This window comes from Lissotriton vulgaris, chromosome 6 (genome assembly GCF_964263255.1).
Source record: "Lissotriton vulgaris chromosome 6, aLisVul1.2, whole genome shotgun sequence".
Classification (NCBI taxonomy): Eukaryota; Metazoa; Chordata; class Amphibia; order Caudata; family Salamandridae; genus Lissotriton; species Lissotriton vulgaris.
Window position 1 is genome coordinate 1,275,004,727 of NC_141694.1, and position 18,872 is coordinate 1,275,023,598.

Below are 18,872 nucleotides of genomic sequence, written 5' to 3' on the forward strand. Positions count from 1 at the left end.
CCAGCCACACATGTGCACTATAAACATCTCTAGCCCAGCTTTCTTAAGACAGCTGGGTTACAACAACTGCAAGCCTCTGGAGTTCTGTGGAGCGCTGAGTGAGGCCACTTCCTCCAATCAGGGCCGTGCTCTCATGAGGATGTCGCATTCAGGTAAGTTTTTATAAATTTGTACTTTATTTTGGGTACACGCGCCCAACCCCCTTCCCCGTAGATGCCAGCCGCCACTGTTCAAATCAAGTATAATTAAACTACAATAAAAACATATCCAAAAAAACGTATCCAAGTAAGTTGCTGAACTCAGGGAGAACTAGCAGGAAGTAGGATTGGCACCTGAGCAAATTCTATGTAAAAAAAAAACAAGAAAGTTTGCTCGAGATCCCAAAGAGCATTCAGAAAGGTACATTTAGAGTTAAGAAGGTCAAATCCACCAACGAAACTTGGAACAATACCAAAGGAAACTTACAGCTGCTGAAAATAGTCAAGTTCACCAAACCCAATAATTGGATTAAGAAATCTCAGCGCTGGAATTGGCTGTCAAATTCTATAATTTGCTCTTCAACAAAAAGTGCAAGTCTACCAAGCCACACAACTGACAATCCTCTTCTAATCACTGATTTTTGATCCATCTCAAGCGTTTGTCAGCTTGGAGCTACATTTAGTCCAGTGGCGTAATGTAAGATGGTGGGCCCAGCTGCAGAATGTGTTGCAAGCCCTCAAAGGCTCCAGTAAATCACAGATATTCATAGGCTGTAGGTTAAATATGGGCCCATGAAATGTGGCAGTCCACTTGCATTGCAGGGGCTGAAAGGCATTGAATTACTCTTATATCTCCTTCTGTCTAGGCCCTTGTCCAGCAGGAAGAGCAACATTGCACTTGAACCATCACGCATGCATACATCTATCTTACAAACATATTCATTATTTAAGGATTTGCCACTATCTTTGAAACATGCAATTATCATCCAACTCCTAAGATGTCAATCTTTCTCTCATAGAGCCATACAACTACGGACCAATATTAAACTGTATACATCTTCAGCAAAATATGTAAGGAATCCCCGCCGTCAAAAACTGCTGGAAGGCTAGAATTCTTAACTACAATGGACAGAAGACGTTAAAAGAAGATTCGTTTTTTCCTTTCTGTGTCAATCACTTTAATTATCTGAACATTAGGTCTAGTTATTATTTAGACCATACGAGAGACCTATGTATAAAAATATTAGTAGCACGTGGAGGTATATTGTTTTAGGTTTGTATTTTATTTTTTGATATAAAGGTTTTCTTTTCCAAATAAAATCAAAACAATTAATAAATTCCAATTTTTAAAAACATCTGAATATACAATATTCATATACATTCCCAAATATCAAAACATATTGCAAAAAATCACATAGTATACATAGTATACATAATACAAATTACAATTCATACATTCAATAAAAAAAAAACTTTTTGGTCCTTGTGTCGACGCGTTTCGGTGTTTTTCTTTAATGTGCTAACACCTTCCTCAGGACTGAACAATTAAAAACTTCAATCTGTTATTCTTACATGTGTGAAACTCTCTTTTTGGAGTGTTAAAAGAAGATTGCCTCACACTCTTGGTTCTATCAGGCCTCTCAGTAGTTTTTGACAACATTCACCATCAAATTGTCCTTGGAACAGCCCATGTCTGGTTCGTCCCCCTTTCTATTTGGGTGGTTGCAGCAAGTAAAAGCTGCAAGCCAGAAGAATGAGGTAATCGATCAGAATAGGGCATGCTATATTTACTTAAAAAAAGAACGGATGAATATTTTATGTGAGCCCAGCCAGGAGAAAAGATGTTTCTAGCAAGTTAGTTCTCGGATGTCTACCACCACAGCCATAGAATTCTGCGAGGTCACGCAAACAGCAACAGGGAGACTCAAATGCAGATATATGGAGGCCATGTACTAGAATGTAGGCTAGAACAGATTTTCCACTAAGGTCAAGGCACACCCCTCTTTTTCACCATTTACCAGAGGTGATTGTTGTCAATAAATGCCTTCCACCAACACTTAATTTCTCCTCCTTGCGAAGAACCTCACCTCATTTCTCACCACCCACATCATTTCTTTCGCCGATCATCTTCTCATGCCATGGCCACTGCAAAGCACTCCACTCTGGTTAACAATCTTCATTTCAAATTACGAAAGTTGAAGATTATTAGACAGCAAATATCCGTGTCCATAACTTATCTTGAGTCATTTGCAATAGATGGCCACGTTGAATAAAGCACGAGTGCACAGAGACCAAAAACTTTTTGTATAAAGCACGAGTATGTCATAAAATGGAGTTTCCGGCGAAACCTCCACTTCTTTAAAGGTCTGGCTTTATTTCCAACACAAAACTCTGAGGATGGCTACTCACACTGCAAAGGAAGAGAAAGTGAGTATCCCTTCATACATTCAAACATGCAAAACATCTGTAAACGTAGGAGCCCAAGACCCATTGGGGACATTTCAGACTCTACATGTACCACGTTGATGTTTCTGCTTGAGAGAGACAGGACCAAAATGTCTATTTGTGTTCCAAAAAAATAAACTCTATTTTCAGTGAATCAGTTTGGATGGATAAGTTCTTTGAGAAACATATATATTCAATAGAGGGTGAAAATTCAACTTAGCTAGTGTGGCTATGTTGAGTGGATTACTCTGTCGTCTGCAAGAAGGCTTGTGGCCAATGTAATAAGTAAATAGTCAGAGGAGGCACCTATGTTCCATTTCCAATTAATTTACATAATACCACATTTAAAGAGTATCAAGGGGCCTATGTCACCAAGTAGCACCCACTCCAGTCATAAGGTAAGTTTTAAGTAATTTCATAAATTCTTTTAGATAAGTCATCTGTCTTAAAGCCTGGACTAAACACTTACATAATCTGATTCCTACAGAAATAATAATCATACCTCCCATCCACTATGAAATACAGTACTTAATGCAAACTAAAATAGCTTCAGGCAGCCATAAGTCTCGGGTGGGCTCGTACCAGCCAGCAGATCGAACTCAATGGTGCGACCCTACCTTATATTGGAAGTAATGCATAAGTACATTGCTTCGAAACAATCCTATTTGAAGACAAGGCTCGTATATGACCCAGATAGTACAGGGAAAATGATGTAATTTGTCTCTCTATTCTCAAAGCACGGTTCTGAATCGTTTGCTGCTTATTCAGTAACGTAGGAACAGGCTGCAAAGATAATCAATTCAAGATCCTGTATGGTGCATTTAAAAGTAGTTCATGCTTGTTCACCAAGAGGTGCCGAAAGACATCTCACCATAACATTTGCCCCCACATCCTCTTAAGTTAAAAAAAGAGAAGCTTAATTTGTGTGAAGGTGAGTTTGGGTACGAGTCCCTGCCCTCAATTTTAAGAGAAACTCAACACAGAAACAGTGGTTGGTGAGTTTCCTGTAGTGAAAAGTACTAGAATTGGTTTGTTTCACCTACATGACTTTGTTGGCTAAGAAATCCTTAAAGTAGTAGATAATGCTGTTGGTCATACTCGCGAGCCAACTAAAACAGAAAGATCTAATAAAATCTGTAGGGCTGCAGATCCTCTGTCGACCAGCCACAATCGTTGTACCCTGACATCTAGAAGCGCAAGTGCAGACGTTCTACTCAGTCATAAGTCTGACACCTTGGTTTCCCAACAAAGAGCGATTTTAAAGATGACAGGAAAGTTAAAAAGGCATTGCTTTCTTGAAAATCTTTGCTAACAAAGAGCTCCAGCAATAGACAGGTGATTAGCTAAATCTGAGGTATCCAGTATAGGCTATTTCCCATATTTATGTTATCAACGCATGCTTACGACACTCAGGAACTGCATATTCAGTCTACGAGCAACTAATAATGTAAGCAATTGCCAAAGAGAGGAGTCAGCATATTTCTTAACAACTGAGAGACCGGGATCCCCAGAACAATTAGTGGAATAAATGCCCTCAGGGACAGCTTTACCTTCCACAGTTGTTAGAGGTACAAAGATTCATTCTGGGGCAAAATGGGGTTTAGGACGAAGCGAGTCCTAGATACGGCACCATGGCCATCAATTGAGGGCACCCCTGGCCTAAGCATCTTGGATCATGAAGGCTGTTCCAAAACAGAAAGCAAACCGAGCTGTAACAGCTCTCTAGTTTTTGGAGTTCTTGCTCATTGTCGTTTCCCAAGCTCCCCAGCAGCACAATGTTGAGAGGCTGACAGTGGGGCATAGGAGTCAACATTGTGATACCATCAAGGTGTAAAAGGATGCACTTTTTCACTTCCATTATCAAGGATATTCTCGTGAGTGGACATCCGCGGGCCGAGCTTCAAGGTGTATAGCTGAAATGGTTTGATATTGCCTCTTGATTTGCTGTTGAGTGCCGAAATGCTGGCTTTTAAGTTGGCTATGCTCAGCAGTGGCTCCTCTACAATGGCTCAGAGCCGGCAGCTGGAAAATAAAACCATTTCGGGCCAAGGGAGGGAGGAGGAATGGAGTGGAATGTGCACTTCTAAGTGCGCATGTACGTTTGGATGGCCGTCTTTGCACAGCCAGGTTGGAGAAACAGCACAGACTCACTGTGCCTGAGCGAGCGTTAAACCAACCAGCTCAGGCTAAACCCTGTGTTGCTCTCATGCAGCATGACAGCAGCGCAGGGATTGCACAGGGAGTCTGTGATACTGTCCCAGTGTCTGCTGGGGCAAGCAGCGGAACACCGAGGCGTGAGGCAGCTTGCAGCCTCAGGTAAGTCTTTTTTTGTTTTATTATTATTAAAGCCCCCCCACCGCGCTCCTGCCCGCGCCACCCCACCACTCTTTGTTTGTGTTGGCTGCCACTGGCTATGTTACAGAGAAAGAGCTCCTGACGCTTAGGTGAAAAGAACTGAGATTCAGACGTACCAGAAAATGCCACCTTCAGACAGTTGACCTTCAACAAAATACTAAAGCTCTCTTTCATACTGTTATCACGGAGTTCGATTCTTTCTGAATGCTAGCAATTGTCAGCTTGCGAACTGCAACAGCATTAAAAAGACTGCTCGAGTTTACAATGACTTTATCTTGTTCCGAGACTCGTTTCAGCCATGCCCAGGTTCCTAAAGTGAGTGAGTCTTGGCTTTTAAACACCTTATCACACCAGCAAACTAAGTCTAAAGGGAGCTTGCTGTATCACTTGTAGTTAACTGCCAATTTATTCACTACAATAAGTGGTGCATGGTTATTCTCCTCTACAAACTCATTGGTAGAGAGCACTTGAAACAGGCCGTATGCTTTCTTGAAAAGCTTCAATTTCGCAAGTAGGTTTGGATGACAAAATATCCAGAAAAGGTCATCATGTGAAATGCACCTTTTTGCTGGGTTGTCTGCAGAGCTATGAGGCTAAAACACCCCAATCTGCTCCAAGGGCACAACAAGAAACTGTCAGGTTATTAGCTAGAACTGTCCAAAATTTCCAAAAATCCCAAAATATTCAGACTGGAAATTTTGCAGTAGTTTGTGGACTTCTGTGGAATTATCGCCTACAATCGCCATTTTTTGTCCCATGACAGCAGATGCTGATGTGGTGAAAATTGGCGTTTTGGTACTGATTTGAGTCTGCGTCCAACAGTCAAAAAATAATCACCCAGTCTTAGTAAGGCAGGAGATTGTTTTGAATATGTGGGTGAGTTTTATGCAACTCTACCCTATCTTGCATCGCAGAAAAGGCCAGTCAAGCCAGAAGGTTACAAGGACAAGGATCCATCCATGGAAGTCGCAGTGGATGAAGCTCTTTAACAGCAAGCCTTCAGAAGACAAAACCTCATTCTTTTTTTAATAATTTTTATTATTACTTAACCTAGGTTTTTTCAAATCTTTAAAACAAGGGCTATTAATTACTCTCCAGAAATAGGTGGAGTCCTTCAACCCGGCAGCCTCTGTGAGCTCATCCCAGGCTTTCCGCTGTAATTGGCCCTTTCGTACCTTGCCGGCTTGCTTATAGCTTAAACGGCAAACCGCCACCCACTTCCTGTCCTTTGGGCTTGCTTGAGTGCCACTTTTAGCTCTCTTAGTGCCCGTGAGCATTGGCTATCGAACCATCTTGGGTCGCTCCGGCTGGGCGTACGTGCGGAGGATTTCAGTAAACTATCCGCTAACTTTGCAATGTTCCTGAAAGCATCTACTGGTTCAACCCCTTGCACTTCTAGATCTAAACTTTTCAGAATATCCTGCTTGCCTCTGTTAAACAGGGAAGTATTAAAGGCACCAGTGTCAACCTGGGCCTAGCGCAACCTCCTGCCTTGGTCTGTTACAGCAATCGTCGATCCCCCTACAAACCTATTTAATGCTGGGGGGTGGTGCAGGACAACAAGAGGTAAAATAAGTGGGTTATGATCACTATACATGCTATAATGAATGTTAAAAGTTGAGATACACCTTTTCAATATAAAGGAAATAAAAATAAAATCAATATACGAATGACATCCTCTCCCATTAACAATCGGATGGTCTGCAATGCCCTTATTGTTAACGATCAAACCCATAAGTATGTAATAAACCAGTCAATACCCGCCCCTCCTGAGTGTTCCCCTTGTGTGGTCCCTTACTTAGTGAACAAGATAACCAGTCACCCTGGGCTGCCCTCAAATTTGGGCACAGATGGCAATTAAAGTCCCAAACTAGAAACAATTGTGATTGTGCCTGCCCTCTCACACGTGTACGCTCCAGCCGTATATTTAATTCTTGGAGGCTGTTCAGACCCTGTACATTTGATATTGCGTTATAAAAATTTATTAAAACTAACCTATAAGTGTTATTCTAGAATTTGAGTCCTTGGGCAACATTCGAGTCCCATGCCAGGTTCTTCCAGATGCCCTGAATTCTCAAATCTATAAAACATAATCAGCCCCCCACTTTGCTCGGCCGGAGACCGATCTTAGTGCTGGGCAAAAGATGGGTTTTATATCCTTCAATGAAAAAATTGTTCCCTGGATCCCACGTTTCCTGAAGGCATATTATAGGGAACCTCCTAACATAGATGAACCATTGGTCATCTGTAAATTTACTGGACAACCCTGCTATATTCCATGAAATCATTTTTATATCTCCCTCGGTACTCCCTTCGCTAGACTCAGCAAGCACAGTGCTACTAAGTGTGGTGACAGCCTTGTCTATATTGTCTGTGCCCGAGTTGCTAGAATCCCTGCACTCAAATGGGATTTGTGATGTTATCCCCGGGTGAAGCACCTCGCTCTATGCCAATGTTAACCAAAGGAATATCACTACCTCTGCCCACATCCTCCCACTGATGTAGTCAGTCAGATCCCTCAATGGGGGAAATGCATTACTTAGAGCCAAAGGCCTACCACCCCACGCAGTTCTCTCCTCCTGCCTGCATAACGTTGTGAGAGAATAAAACTGCGGCCTATAAAAAAATACAACGGCAGTGGTTTAATGCCAGATTCTAGCGCAAATAAGCCAGCTGAATGTGAAAGGATCCTATGCGGTAGTTCAGGGCATCTAAATGTAACAATTACGCTATCTCTTGGGAAAACTTTCCTCGACCTGAAAATCCATGAGACCCTCCTGGCCATCAGAATGTGCCGATGCTCTGTGATATTACATCCAGTATGCTTGCACATCCAGTGCACCACTCTATTGATTAACTGTGCAGTGGATTCTTCATGTGTATTATTATGTCCTGGCACACCTGTCAGGACCACTGTGTAAGGGCAGCATGCTGGTGGGAGGTCTATTACTGGTAGATCACGACTATTGTAGGCCACTAGAATGGATTCCCCACTCATTTATTGTTGATGGGGACAATGCTCCCTCGGGGCCCTTTGATAACCTCCCTGTTGCACCTTATCGGTCCCCCGCACCACTCTCCTATCATCCCTTTCCCTCGACATCCAAAGCTGAACCTCGGAGCGTGTTACCACAGGATTGAGCTGGGGGGTATGAGTTACCATATCGGTGCGGCTATCTGGTCGAGGATTAAAGCCCGTTAAAGACGATGATGTCCCTAACACGGGCCCTCTCACCTCAGGGGGATCGATGGCCTTCGGGCCAGAGGTGGCACTTGGTCTAGACAGTTGCAACGACATACCCCTGTATTTGGAGGGTTAGTTGATGTACTAGTTAACCGATCAATCAGCGACAATTTCTCCTCAATTAGCTGTAATTTACATAATAAAGGATTCAATAGCACAGACACCAATGTCTCAAGTCTTATCCACTGGTCAATATTACTATCAGAAACCAGCGGGATGTGGGTAGTGCTATTCGTCATAGGATTCTGTGTTGTGCCTTGTGTGCCTTCTGAGGCCGTCAGGTCATGATTAAATAATTTAGCTAGTTGCTGCTTTAATTTGGGCTTTTGCCTTTGCTTTTGAGAGGCACCTCCCCTGCTCCATTTGGCTGGTGGTTCATTGTTAGCTACTAATGTCGACCTTGCCGAACTGCCCCTTGAGCTACCCCTTAAGTGTTTTTTGGATCTGGTAGAAACCTCACTGGTTCCAGGAGCTGATGCTGTGAATATTATACTGGGGCGGTTGATACAGTGGGCTCGATGGACAAGCCCACTGAAGACGAAGATGCCACTTGCACTGGCGAAACATCACTCCCCGTTGGAGCAGGGACCATATAGATAGAATCTTCTGTGAAGACAGATACGGAGTCTACTGGCGTTGGTGTTGAGTCCGCTGACCCCCCCGGGCCTATCCGTTTTACAGGTTCCTCGTGCGGGTACTCATCGAGTGTTCAGGAGGCTATGGGGGATTTGGCCATACTTATGCATCCTATAGTAGATTTGTTTGGGTGGCAAACGTGTCCAAGGAAAGTCTTTTTTTCTGTACGCTGTATTTCATGTGTCAGCACCGACTCAGCCCTTGTTAGAAAAGCATCAAGAGTCCCCACAATTCCACCCCCTGCAGGCTTATGTATGTCCTTATGCTTCCCATCCTTTTGGTCATTTTCTGAAGGGACAAAGATGGCAATAAATAACCAGTACTTTAATGCTTAAATCCTGTGCCACAGCTCGGATGTCAGAGGGTGGGCTCAGCCCAGCCTCTTTAGGGCTCTGACGGGTGCAGACGGGTCTTCCCCTTGGCTCGGGCTTCGCCACTTTTGAGTCGTCCCAAGTTTCTGGAGTCACAGCTGCAGGACGAGTTGATTTTGGCTCCGTTTTCTACAAGGGATGTAGATATGCCAGCTGGGTTGGTACCAGGACAGCTGCTGCTTCTGTCTTCTTGGATTTTGAGGCTCTCCAGTGTCCTCTCTCTTCTTAGGTTGTCAGGAGCTGATTCTCTGGTGCCAGGATTCCCATAAATACTGAACATAGGGGCGTCAGGGAAGTGTAGAGTAGCAGCTAATGTATTACCTATCCTAGGGGTCACTACGCCCCCTATATGACTACTTCCTGGGGGAAGTGGTCATAACACTGACCCAAAATTCCTGATTCTGCCATCATCAATATGGCTACCTTTGAAAAGTCGTGTCCACTTCAGGTTAAGCCACCACCTTAGGGGTGGGCATGCCTATCAGACTAGATCATTTTCCCGCCTGTCCAAGTGCCAAAATGGCTCTGGACACTGGGGCTTGGCTTTGTCTCCATGGAGAGAAACCAGATTCACATACCAAAGGAGGTAGGCGCTTTGAAGCTCCACTGCCTTGGAATGTTAATCTGCAGGTCATCCAGTGGGAGGAGGTGAAAGCACCCCCATTCCAAGGTAGGCTCAGTTTATGGCCCCAGGAGAGCAGGGGTGATCACCCTTGGGGGTCAGACACTCGTCTCTGGTGGCAGGCTGACGAAAGCCAGTCTGTCTGCACAAGAGGCAGGTAGATTTTCAGGGGGCACCTCTAAGGTGCTCTCTGTGTGCATGTAGTACTAAATCCGGCACTGGCATCAATGTGGGTTTATTAATGCAAGATGTTTGATACCAAACATCCTTCTTTTCAGTGAAGCTATCATGTAGCTGGGGAACTCGTTTTTACCAGTGTCCAGAACATGTATAAAAAGTGCTTCCCTGTTCCCTTGTTCTGGCAGTAAGGGAGATGACCAGCACAGGGGCATATCTGCCCATGCAGATATGTCCCCACAGGTAGCATAAGGTTCCTGCCTTAGGGCCTGCTGTAGGAGTGACTTACAAATATTACATGCAGTGTTAGGGGACATGGCACCCAAGAATGGGTCTCATGTCCTGTTTTCACTTTTGTCTGCATCAAGACACGTAGCCTGCAGTGGCATGTTGTGTGAGCTTGGTGAGGGGTCCTTTAGGGTGGCACAATTCATGCTGCAGCCCTTTCGGTCCCTCTTTACTTCCTCAGGCCCTAGGTACTAAGGGTGCCATTTACTAGGGACTTGCAGAAGGAACTAAAGGTATTGCCAATAGGGGGAAACAATTGCACAGATTTGGGAAAAAGAAATCTGGCACTGGGGACCTAGATAGCAGGAACTTAGAGAACTTTCAGTCGAAATCGCATTGTATACCAGGCAATAACTGGGGGGTGACCATGTCAAAAAAGGGTATTTTCATACATTGTGCATTGATGCTTTACATAAAATATATACAACATATATGCACGCATTATCTCAGTATGACTCAAAATAAGGGTACCCTGTGCACATCATAATAAATCATATCAGTTCACTAGTTCATTTGTCGATGTTTCAACCCCATTGGAAAATACTTATCCAGGGTCATCATCAGGACAAAGTATAATTGAAGCAACCAGTATGGAGTAAAACAATCTAAATGACTGGATTATGAATAGGCCAGGAGACTATTGAGGAGTGGACAGATAGTAACACCAAGATCCTGCCAAAAGACTGGAATACAGCACTGTCGAGATATTGGTGCGCGGGCCTTCGAGTATAAAGACCTACAGATGCTCTTCTGATGTCCAGCATTGCCGCACGGCCTCTGTACTCAAAACAGATTTTAGTTATGGCCTTCTTGCATCTGCTTCAGTTGCAGAGAAGGGCTATGGATTCAGTGAGCCTGAGAGCAGTGACCCACATATTAAGGTCAGGCCCAGCCCTAAATAGCCTGTACGAGTTTCAGCCCGCTGTGTGGCAAGGCTAACCGGAAGTCACTGGGGAGATTCATACAACACTTATGCTTCCAGTCTCTTAATGCATTTTAAAAGACAAAACATTTCTTGCTTTTACAAAGGATGCAGACCGGAGATGGTCTCACTTGCCTGATCTTGAACATTATATATTGAATAAATTAGATTTCACAGAACTGAATAATGAAGGGTGTAGCGTAAAAGTTAAATATACTTTGTAGAATGACAGAGAAAAAATAATTCCATGCGCATTCATAGACTGAGTTGGGCAGGGCAAGCCACCTAATTCATTGAGATAGCCATGGTAGAGCCGCACCAGGGATCTGGCTTGGTCTTAAAAGCCAGAGCACGACCAGTGCCATCAAAAGAATTGGTATGTAATTGTACAAAAACATCATGCTAGTAGATTATAAAGACTCTTTCAAATTATTTTAATTTGACAGTAGGTTAGTTCTTCAACGTGTCTCTTTAATACATTATATTATATGGAGGAAGTGAGTGATATTTATTGAAAGTAATAGTTTTTAGAGCCAACCTGCATTAGGGAGGACACTGGCCAGCGCCTGGCGTGGATGGCCCGGCTTATATTGGCTTGTCAGTCACCACTGGACAAGACCAAAGATAGAGACAGAGATTTGGCCCGGGCCAGGCCCGAGCCTCGCCCACCTATATTCATACACATGATATACAGCGGCGAGCAGCAGACTGGGTCACACACTCCCCACCCAATGAGCTCTCAAGGACTTACCTTTGGTTTCGGAATAAAGGCACGGCCTGGAATAGTGAAGCAGTCATGAACAGTGCAGAGGTACTGGGACATGATGGAAAGCCTGCTCCGTTGTCGACTGCCTGTGCTGGCTGTGAGCCTCTATAAATGCAAGCAGCAGAAACTGATTAATATTAATTGTTTTTTTGATTGAATCTGTTCATTGAGACAATTTTTTTCTGGTTGTTATTTTCTCTCTGTCCATGTACAAATAATCGTCAAATGTATAATACAATGAGCATTAGAGTGTTGGAATATATGACATATGGTGATGTACATAGTTCAAAGAAGTCAAGCAGTAGTGTACCATAATAAAGACAGATGCTTTACATATATCCAACATGTGTATATTTACGCGGAAATGAGTCCATGATGACTAATATAAAATATTAGTGGCCTCTTAGCTTCGATGTTAGTTGATGTGCATATATGTTTCTACTTCGATGATTATGCTTCATATGTGCATATTGATATATTATTAATTGCCACTTGTAGAGCTAAAACACATAAGAAATGTAAGTGTGAGTGTACTTGTATTGGTTAAATAAATGTTTGGGGTGTACTATTTGTACCTTCATTTTCCACAAAACGGACAAAAAATATGGATAACTACAGATAAAATGAGCAAAAAATAAATACAGATATGTACAAATGGAAATGTCAAAAAAATATCATATGAATGAAAACTGTGCTGCGGGACTTCCCTGGGAAATTTCCATTGGTGTTCATTTTATGTATTGTGCCTGTGCTGATGTTCACGCACAATGGATGTAAGCGAACAAAAGCATAAGTAGCACAAGATTTGCTAAAGATCACACAATTGGTTATTTAGGTAACCCGCACTGAAATGAATAACTGTTTGTTTCACAGTCTGTAACCTTAGAACACATTCTAGTGAGGGTGCATTCTTACTACAGGCTGAAACCTAAGAACACATTCTAGTGAGGGTGCTTTCTTACAACAGTCTGTAACCTCAGAACACATTCTAGTGAGGGTGCTTTCTTACTACAGTCTGTAACCTTAGAACACAATCTAGTGAGGGTGCTTTCTTACCACCAGATCGGGAGGCCGCTCCTTCTCCTTCCTCGCAGCCAGAGCCTGGAACGCCCTACCGCTCTACCTCACACAGACTACATCACTCCCCATCTTCACGAGAAACCTCAAAACTTGCCTCTTCGACAGATCCCCTCCTTGATGGACTGGAACCTGCATCTCCCCTCCTCCCCAGCGCCTTCAGACCCTTATGGGTGAGTAGCAATGCTTAACAAACAAATTATTTATCGATTGATTTGACTACAGTCTGTAACCTAAGAACACATTCAAATGAAGGTGCTTTCTTACTACAGTTTATAACCTTAGAACACATTCTAGTGATGGTGCTTTCTTACTACAAGTCTGTAATCTTAGAACACAATCTAGTGAGGATGCTTTCTTACTACAGCCTGTAAACTAAGAACACATTTTAGTGATGGTGCTTTCTTACTACAGTCTGTAACCTTAGAACACATTCTAGTGAGGGTGCTTTCTTACTACAGCCTGTAGCCTTCGAACACATGCTAGTGAGGGTGCTTTCTTAGTACAGTCTGTAGGCTTAGAACACATTCTAGTGAGGGTGCTTTCTTACTACAGCCTGTAGCCTTTGAACACATGCTAGTGAGGGTGCTTTCTTAGTACAGTCGGTAGGCTTAGAACACATTCTAGTGAGGGTGCTTTCTTACTACAGTCTGTAACCTTAGAACACATTCTAGTGAGGGTGTTTTTTACTACAGTCTGTAACCTTAGAACACATTCTAGTGAGGGTGCTTTCTTACTACAGTCTGTAACCTTAGAACACATTCTAGTGAGGGTGCTTGTTTACTACAGTCTGTAACCTTAGAACACATTCTAGTGAGGGTGCTTTCTTACTACAGCCTGTAGCCTTCGAACACATGCTAGTGAGGGTGCTTTCTTAGTACAGTCTGTAGGCTTAGAACACATTCTAGTGAGGGTGCTTTCTTACTACAGTCTGTAACCTTAGAACACATTCTAGTGAGGGTGTTTTTTACTACAGTCTGTAACCTTAGAACACATTCTAGTGAGGGTGCTTTCTTACTACAGTCTGTAACCTTAGAACACATTCTAGTGAGGGTGCTTTCTTACTACAGTCTGTAACCTTAGAACACATTCTAGTGAGGGTGGTTTCTTACTACAGTCTGTAACCTTAGAACACATTCTAGTGATGGTGCTTTTTTACTACAGTCTGTAACCTGCTTTCTTACTACAGTCTGTAACATTAGAACACATTCTAGTGAGGGTGCTTTCTTACTACAGTCTGTAACCTTAGAACACATTCTAGTGAAGGTGCTTTTTTTACTACAGTCTGTAACATTAGAACACATTCTAGTGAGGGTGCTTTCTTACTACAGTCTGTAACCTTAGAACACATTCTAGTGAAGGTGCTTTTTTTACTACAGTCTGTAACCTTAGAACACATTCTAGTGAGGGTGCTAGTGCTGCAATATCCAATGTGTTTTGGGTTGCGCTCCAAATTTCTTACAACGCACTTATTACCAGCGTTTAGCCTGATTCTAAGTATGTTTGAAAAAAACTAGAAATAGGGGAATAGGTTCAAAAAGTAATTACCCAAGGTTACACGATTTGGTCACAAGGATGGACCGGGATTTAAATCAATGTCTTCTCCTTTCACAGCACTTCCATAGCTAACGTCATGAGGTAGTAAATAGAGTGGAACTCGGAGACGGTAATAACACTGATCAAATCAACTTCTGGTCCGATGTATGTTTGTTAAAGCGACTGCAGGCCTAATTTAGAGGCGGATGATATAGAACGAAAGTCCAAAAATGTCAATTGCGACCTAAATTATAGGCATGACTTTCTTTACTAACTAGTTATATTTACAGCCCCCCCCCACCCCACCTCCCCACGGGCCTCCCGTCCCTTTCATCATCAATGCGTCCCTCAGCCGCACCCAAGACTGTATTCTTCTGCCCCAGAGAACATGTCTGTGAGTACCTAGGGTCTAGCTCAAAGTGCCGTAAATATTCATTTGTTCCGACCCTACATATCGCGGTGTGTCCCCTCCCTAAGTCTGGCCTCAATTTTCTTGCCACAAGGAGGAAGTACGTCATCAGGCTGGGGCATGATCGGATGAATTTCTGACCCAAACACTAATGCTTTGTCATCAAACTCCTCTCCTATCAACAGGCAGGGTCTAAAAAGGAAGGTAACCCACTGTCCTCTTCATCTCAATCCTCTGTTCTTTCTGAGCTCTGTTTTACTGCCTGCTGAAAAGCAAAGAAGAAGCTGAACAGCGGCCGAGCTTTACAACGCCCAGTAAATGAGCGCCACGAGTTTAATTATCCCAGGATTCAAACAATGCTACAGTGAGGCATTTTGATTCATTTTCCATGATCATTAAAAAGAGAACGCCGTGGAATCACGTGACCTCACCACTCTCTTGTGATCATTGCTGATTATTTCTCTAGGTTAATTGCCACAGTCTCTGCAGCTGAGTCATTTGTGTGCACACTTGGAAGTTTCATGCCCCAGTCTGAAATCAACAGACACAAACCAAGAAGGGGCTGCTCACAAACGCAGTAAAAAGTAAGCTCTACTGTACAAAACATTTTATGTTGACTTGGCCTCAGGTGAGCATTTCAATGATATTGTTTCGGCTTGCAAGCATACAATGAATTCTGCTGCTGTTGAAAAGATTAATACTGGACTGTGTTCTTCATATGTGAGGAATTGGTATAAGGTGTACCAAGCAACCACAATTCGACTGGTGAGATTAATTGGGCTACATTACAATGTAAATTGTCTTCTTGGGGAGAATCTGGAAATAGACGGTCTCGTGGATATGTCTAGGAACAAAGTCCCTCTTTTTATACCTGATTTGCTCATTACCGCCAGTGTTTCAGTGTTTATTTGTTTTTCACAGTATATATTTCCACTTTTTGTATTTTGAAAATACGCACGATTGCCATTAAAAGGATCTTCCAGGATATGTTTTTCATACCAGTGTTTCGAGTCTGCAAAAGCAAAATGCACTGGTACGCACACAGGGGGAAGGAGCAGGCTGAGGAAAATGCAGTTTTAAAGCCTTTACATATGCAATTTATGATGCGAGCGCTACTACTAGCAGAGGGGCCTGAGAAGGAAGTGAAAACACTCATGTTTCAGATCCCCAGAGGTCAGTGCTTGAGGTGTGATTAGGTCTAAAAATAGAGGATGTTATATTAGGATGGTTCCACTAACAAACAGCAGTGCAGAAAACAGAGTTTGTGGCTGCCCAAATGAAAAAATATAGGGGACCCCCCCCCCCTCCTTTTTAGGTCTCGCCTAGGCAGCGAATGTGCTGTTTCTAGAGACATGCTGTATCTACTGAACGGGCTTTCAGCACGCTCATCCATTTAGATTTGTTCCTTCATGTGCCTTTCGAAATTCCTTTATTTTCGTTGGTGAATAGTGTACATCTGTCCCTCCTGTGCTGCTATCGTCATGTCCTGGCGACTGGCCCTTTTACATGGAATCGCTCATTTGCTCTTTTCGGCGCACTACTTTTTCCTTTGTCTGGGTTTGTTTTGGCTTTCCGAACGGGCTCAGCCGAGGGCTGCAAATCATGTCCCTAACTGGTTTCACAAGTGCTTTTTCAGCCAGAGGCTATGTTGTTTTTCATCCTATAACATTTTTGGTTTCATTAGCTCAAATGTCCTAACCTTAAATATTATACGTACTTAATGGAAGGGTAGTTTAAGAAGATGACCAACAGTAGGGTCAACCTATTTACATTGTGCTTTTGACAGAGTAATTATTTAGATACGATTAAAGAGGCAAACATGCTGTTATTGCTCCATTGTATGAAAGTGGAAGCTGCTTTAACCCCTTCGATGCTTGAGACAAGGTCAACTCGTCATGGGTGTTACCTGCGCTGTGCGTTTGACGAGTTGACCTTGTCACATAACAAGGGATTTTTAAAATTGCAGCACAGCACGGGAATTTGCTGTAGCAATGATGCAGTTAAGTTGCACACTTCAACTTTTGATGCTTTATGTTTCAATTGTTGGTTAAATGAAACCAATACCAAGGGATGCATCCTCTTGCTCTCCAAATGCGGCACATAATGTGAGGTTACCTAACAATATAACCTGCAAGTAGACAGCGCAGCACCACTTAAGCAGCACCACCTGAGCATCATCAGCAGGACCAGATTCCCCCACCACAATATTAGCACAGCCCACCTCAGCATCACTCAGCCCCAGCGCAGAACGATCTCAGCGCAGCACCACCACACCACCTCAGCACCAGTGCAGCACCTCCTCACTACCAGTGCAGCCCTATCTCAGCATCATTACAGCATCAGCGCAGCATCTCCTCAGCATCACTCAACACCACCACAGCACCACCTCCGCCTGAGTGCACCACCACCATCGCAGCCCCACATCAGCACTAGCGCAGCCCCACATCAGCATCAGTGGTGCACCTGTGCAGCACCACCTCAGCACTAACGAAACACCACTCAGCAGTAGTGCAGCACCATCTCAGCACCAGTGCAGCATCACCTCAGCACCAGTGCACCACCAAATAAACATCCCTCAGCACCACCTGAGCACCAACACAGCATCACCACCTAAGCATCACTCAAAACGACCTCAGCATCACTCAGCACCTCCTCAGTATCACTCAGCACCGCCTCAGTATTACTCAGCACCTCCTCAGTATCACTCAGCACCGCCTCAGTATTACTCAGAGCCACCTCAGCACCAGCATCAGAGCAGCACCCCCCTCAGCACAGCACCACCTGAGCACCACCTCAGCATCAGCGCGCATCACCTCAGCTCAGCATGACTCAGCACCACAGCATGATTCAGCACCACCTCAGTATCAGTCAGCATCACCTGAGCATCCCCTCCGCACTAGCATACCACCACCTCAGCGTCACTCAGCACCACCTCAGTCTGCCCTCAGAATCTGGCATCTGTTAATTCTCCCCTGGTGTCCGTTTGCTGCTCGTGTTGTACTTCAGGTTCTATTTCCCAACCTCCACCTTCCCGTTGTTTATGTCCCCCCTGACAAAAAAAAGGTATAACAAACAAGCAATAGAACAGGCATGAAGAAGCTGCCAGCATTGCAAGGACAAATAAGCATTGGCATAGCCAATAGGTCTCGCCTTTGGTACAGTGTAAGTGTTTAGCCATGCAGCACATTATAGAGACAATAAACAAGACCGGCCATGCCTTAAAGGGTATTTACAGTGAAATTGCACTTATGTAGCACTGACACCCCCTGATGAGGCGTTGAGGCACTTTAGCATGTTAACCCAGAACCCAAAATGACTTTGTAGGAAGTAGTGAATGGTTATTCTTGTGCTGTCAAGGAAGACGCTCCTTGCACTTACTCCAATTACTTTGTTGTAACATTAATGATTTCGGTGTGATAATTAGTTGGGGACATGTGGGAAGCAAATCGTGGATGGAGTGACTAAACATATTGTTAGGATGTGGGGACTTATTTTGAGAGCGAGAGATTGAGGCATGCGGTGTACTGTGTACTCAGTGAGCATGCAGAAAGTTGAAGGAGAGGGTCGTTGAAAAAAAGAAAGGAGGGTTTAACTCAAGGTCAGATTTTCACGCAAGGTGTACGTACATTGCGGACTGTGGTTATTGGGACAGTAAGTGATCTGTGGATGTATAAACAGAGTCTGATGTTTCCCCCGTCCAGGTCGTAGGGGCCTCTTTTAGAACAAGGCGGGGGCGGGAAAAAGCGAAAGTAAACAAAAAAAAGTTGTCCGGGTCCAGTTGCGCGTGAACGCGCTGTGAGCACTTTCCAGCCTTGCCAGGCAATTGATTTAGTTACATTTGTCTGAGATATCATGGCAGAAAAACACTTTCTTTCTGTACAGCTGTGTTGTGCAGCCGTACACCGCTTCCACTGACGTAAAATTGCTTGTTGTGAAATGTCCTGGGTTTTGGCTTTAAAATTCTGGGCATCCCACCTACAGGATCTCAATAAATAACTCTTATGAACTCCTTGGTTATCATGAAAACCTGGCATGGATATTACCCT

The 18,872-nt window shown here is 43.7% G+C and overlaps 1 protein-coding gene across 1 annotated transcript in view; it reads right to left on the reverse strand.

Moving 5' to 3' along the window:
* TFB1M (transcription factor B1, mitochondrial) overlaps window positions 1-18,872 on the reverse strand; it is a 500,646-nt gene that overhangs the window by 220,827 nt on the left and 260,947 nt on the right. The window contains exon 7 of the mRNA XM_086927399.1: window positions 11,790-11,909. Coding sequence (XP_086783525.1) covers window positions 11,790-11,909 — 120 coding nt within the window. The remainder of the gene's footprint in view (window positions 1-11,789; window positions 11,910-18,872) is intronic.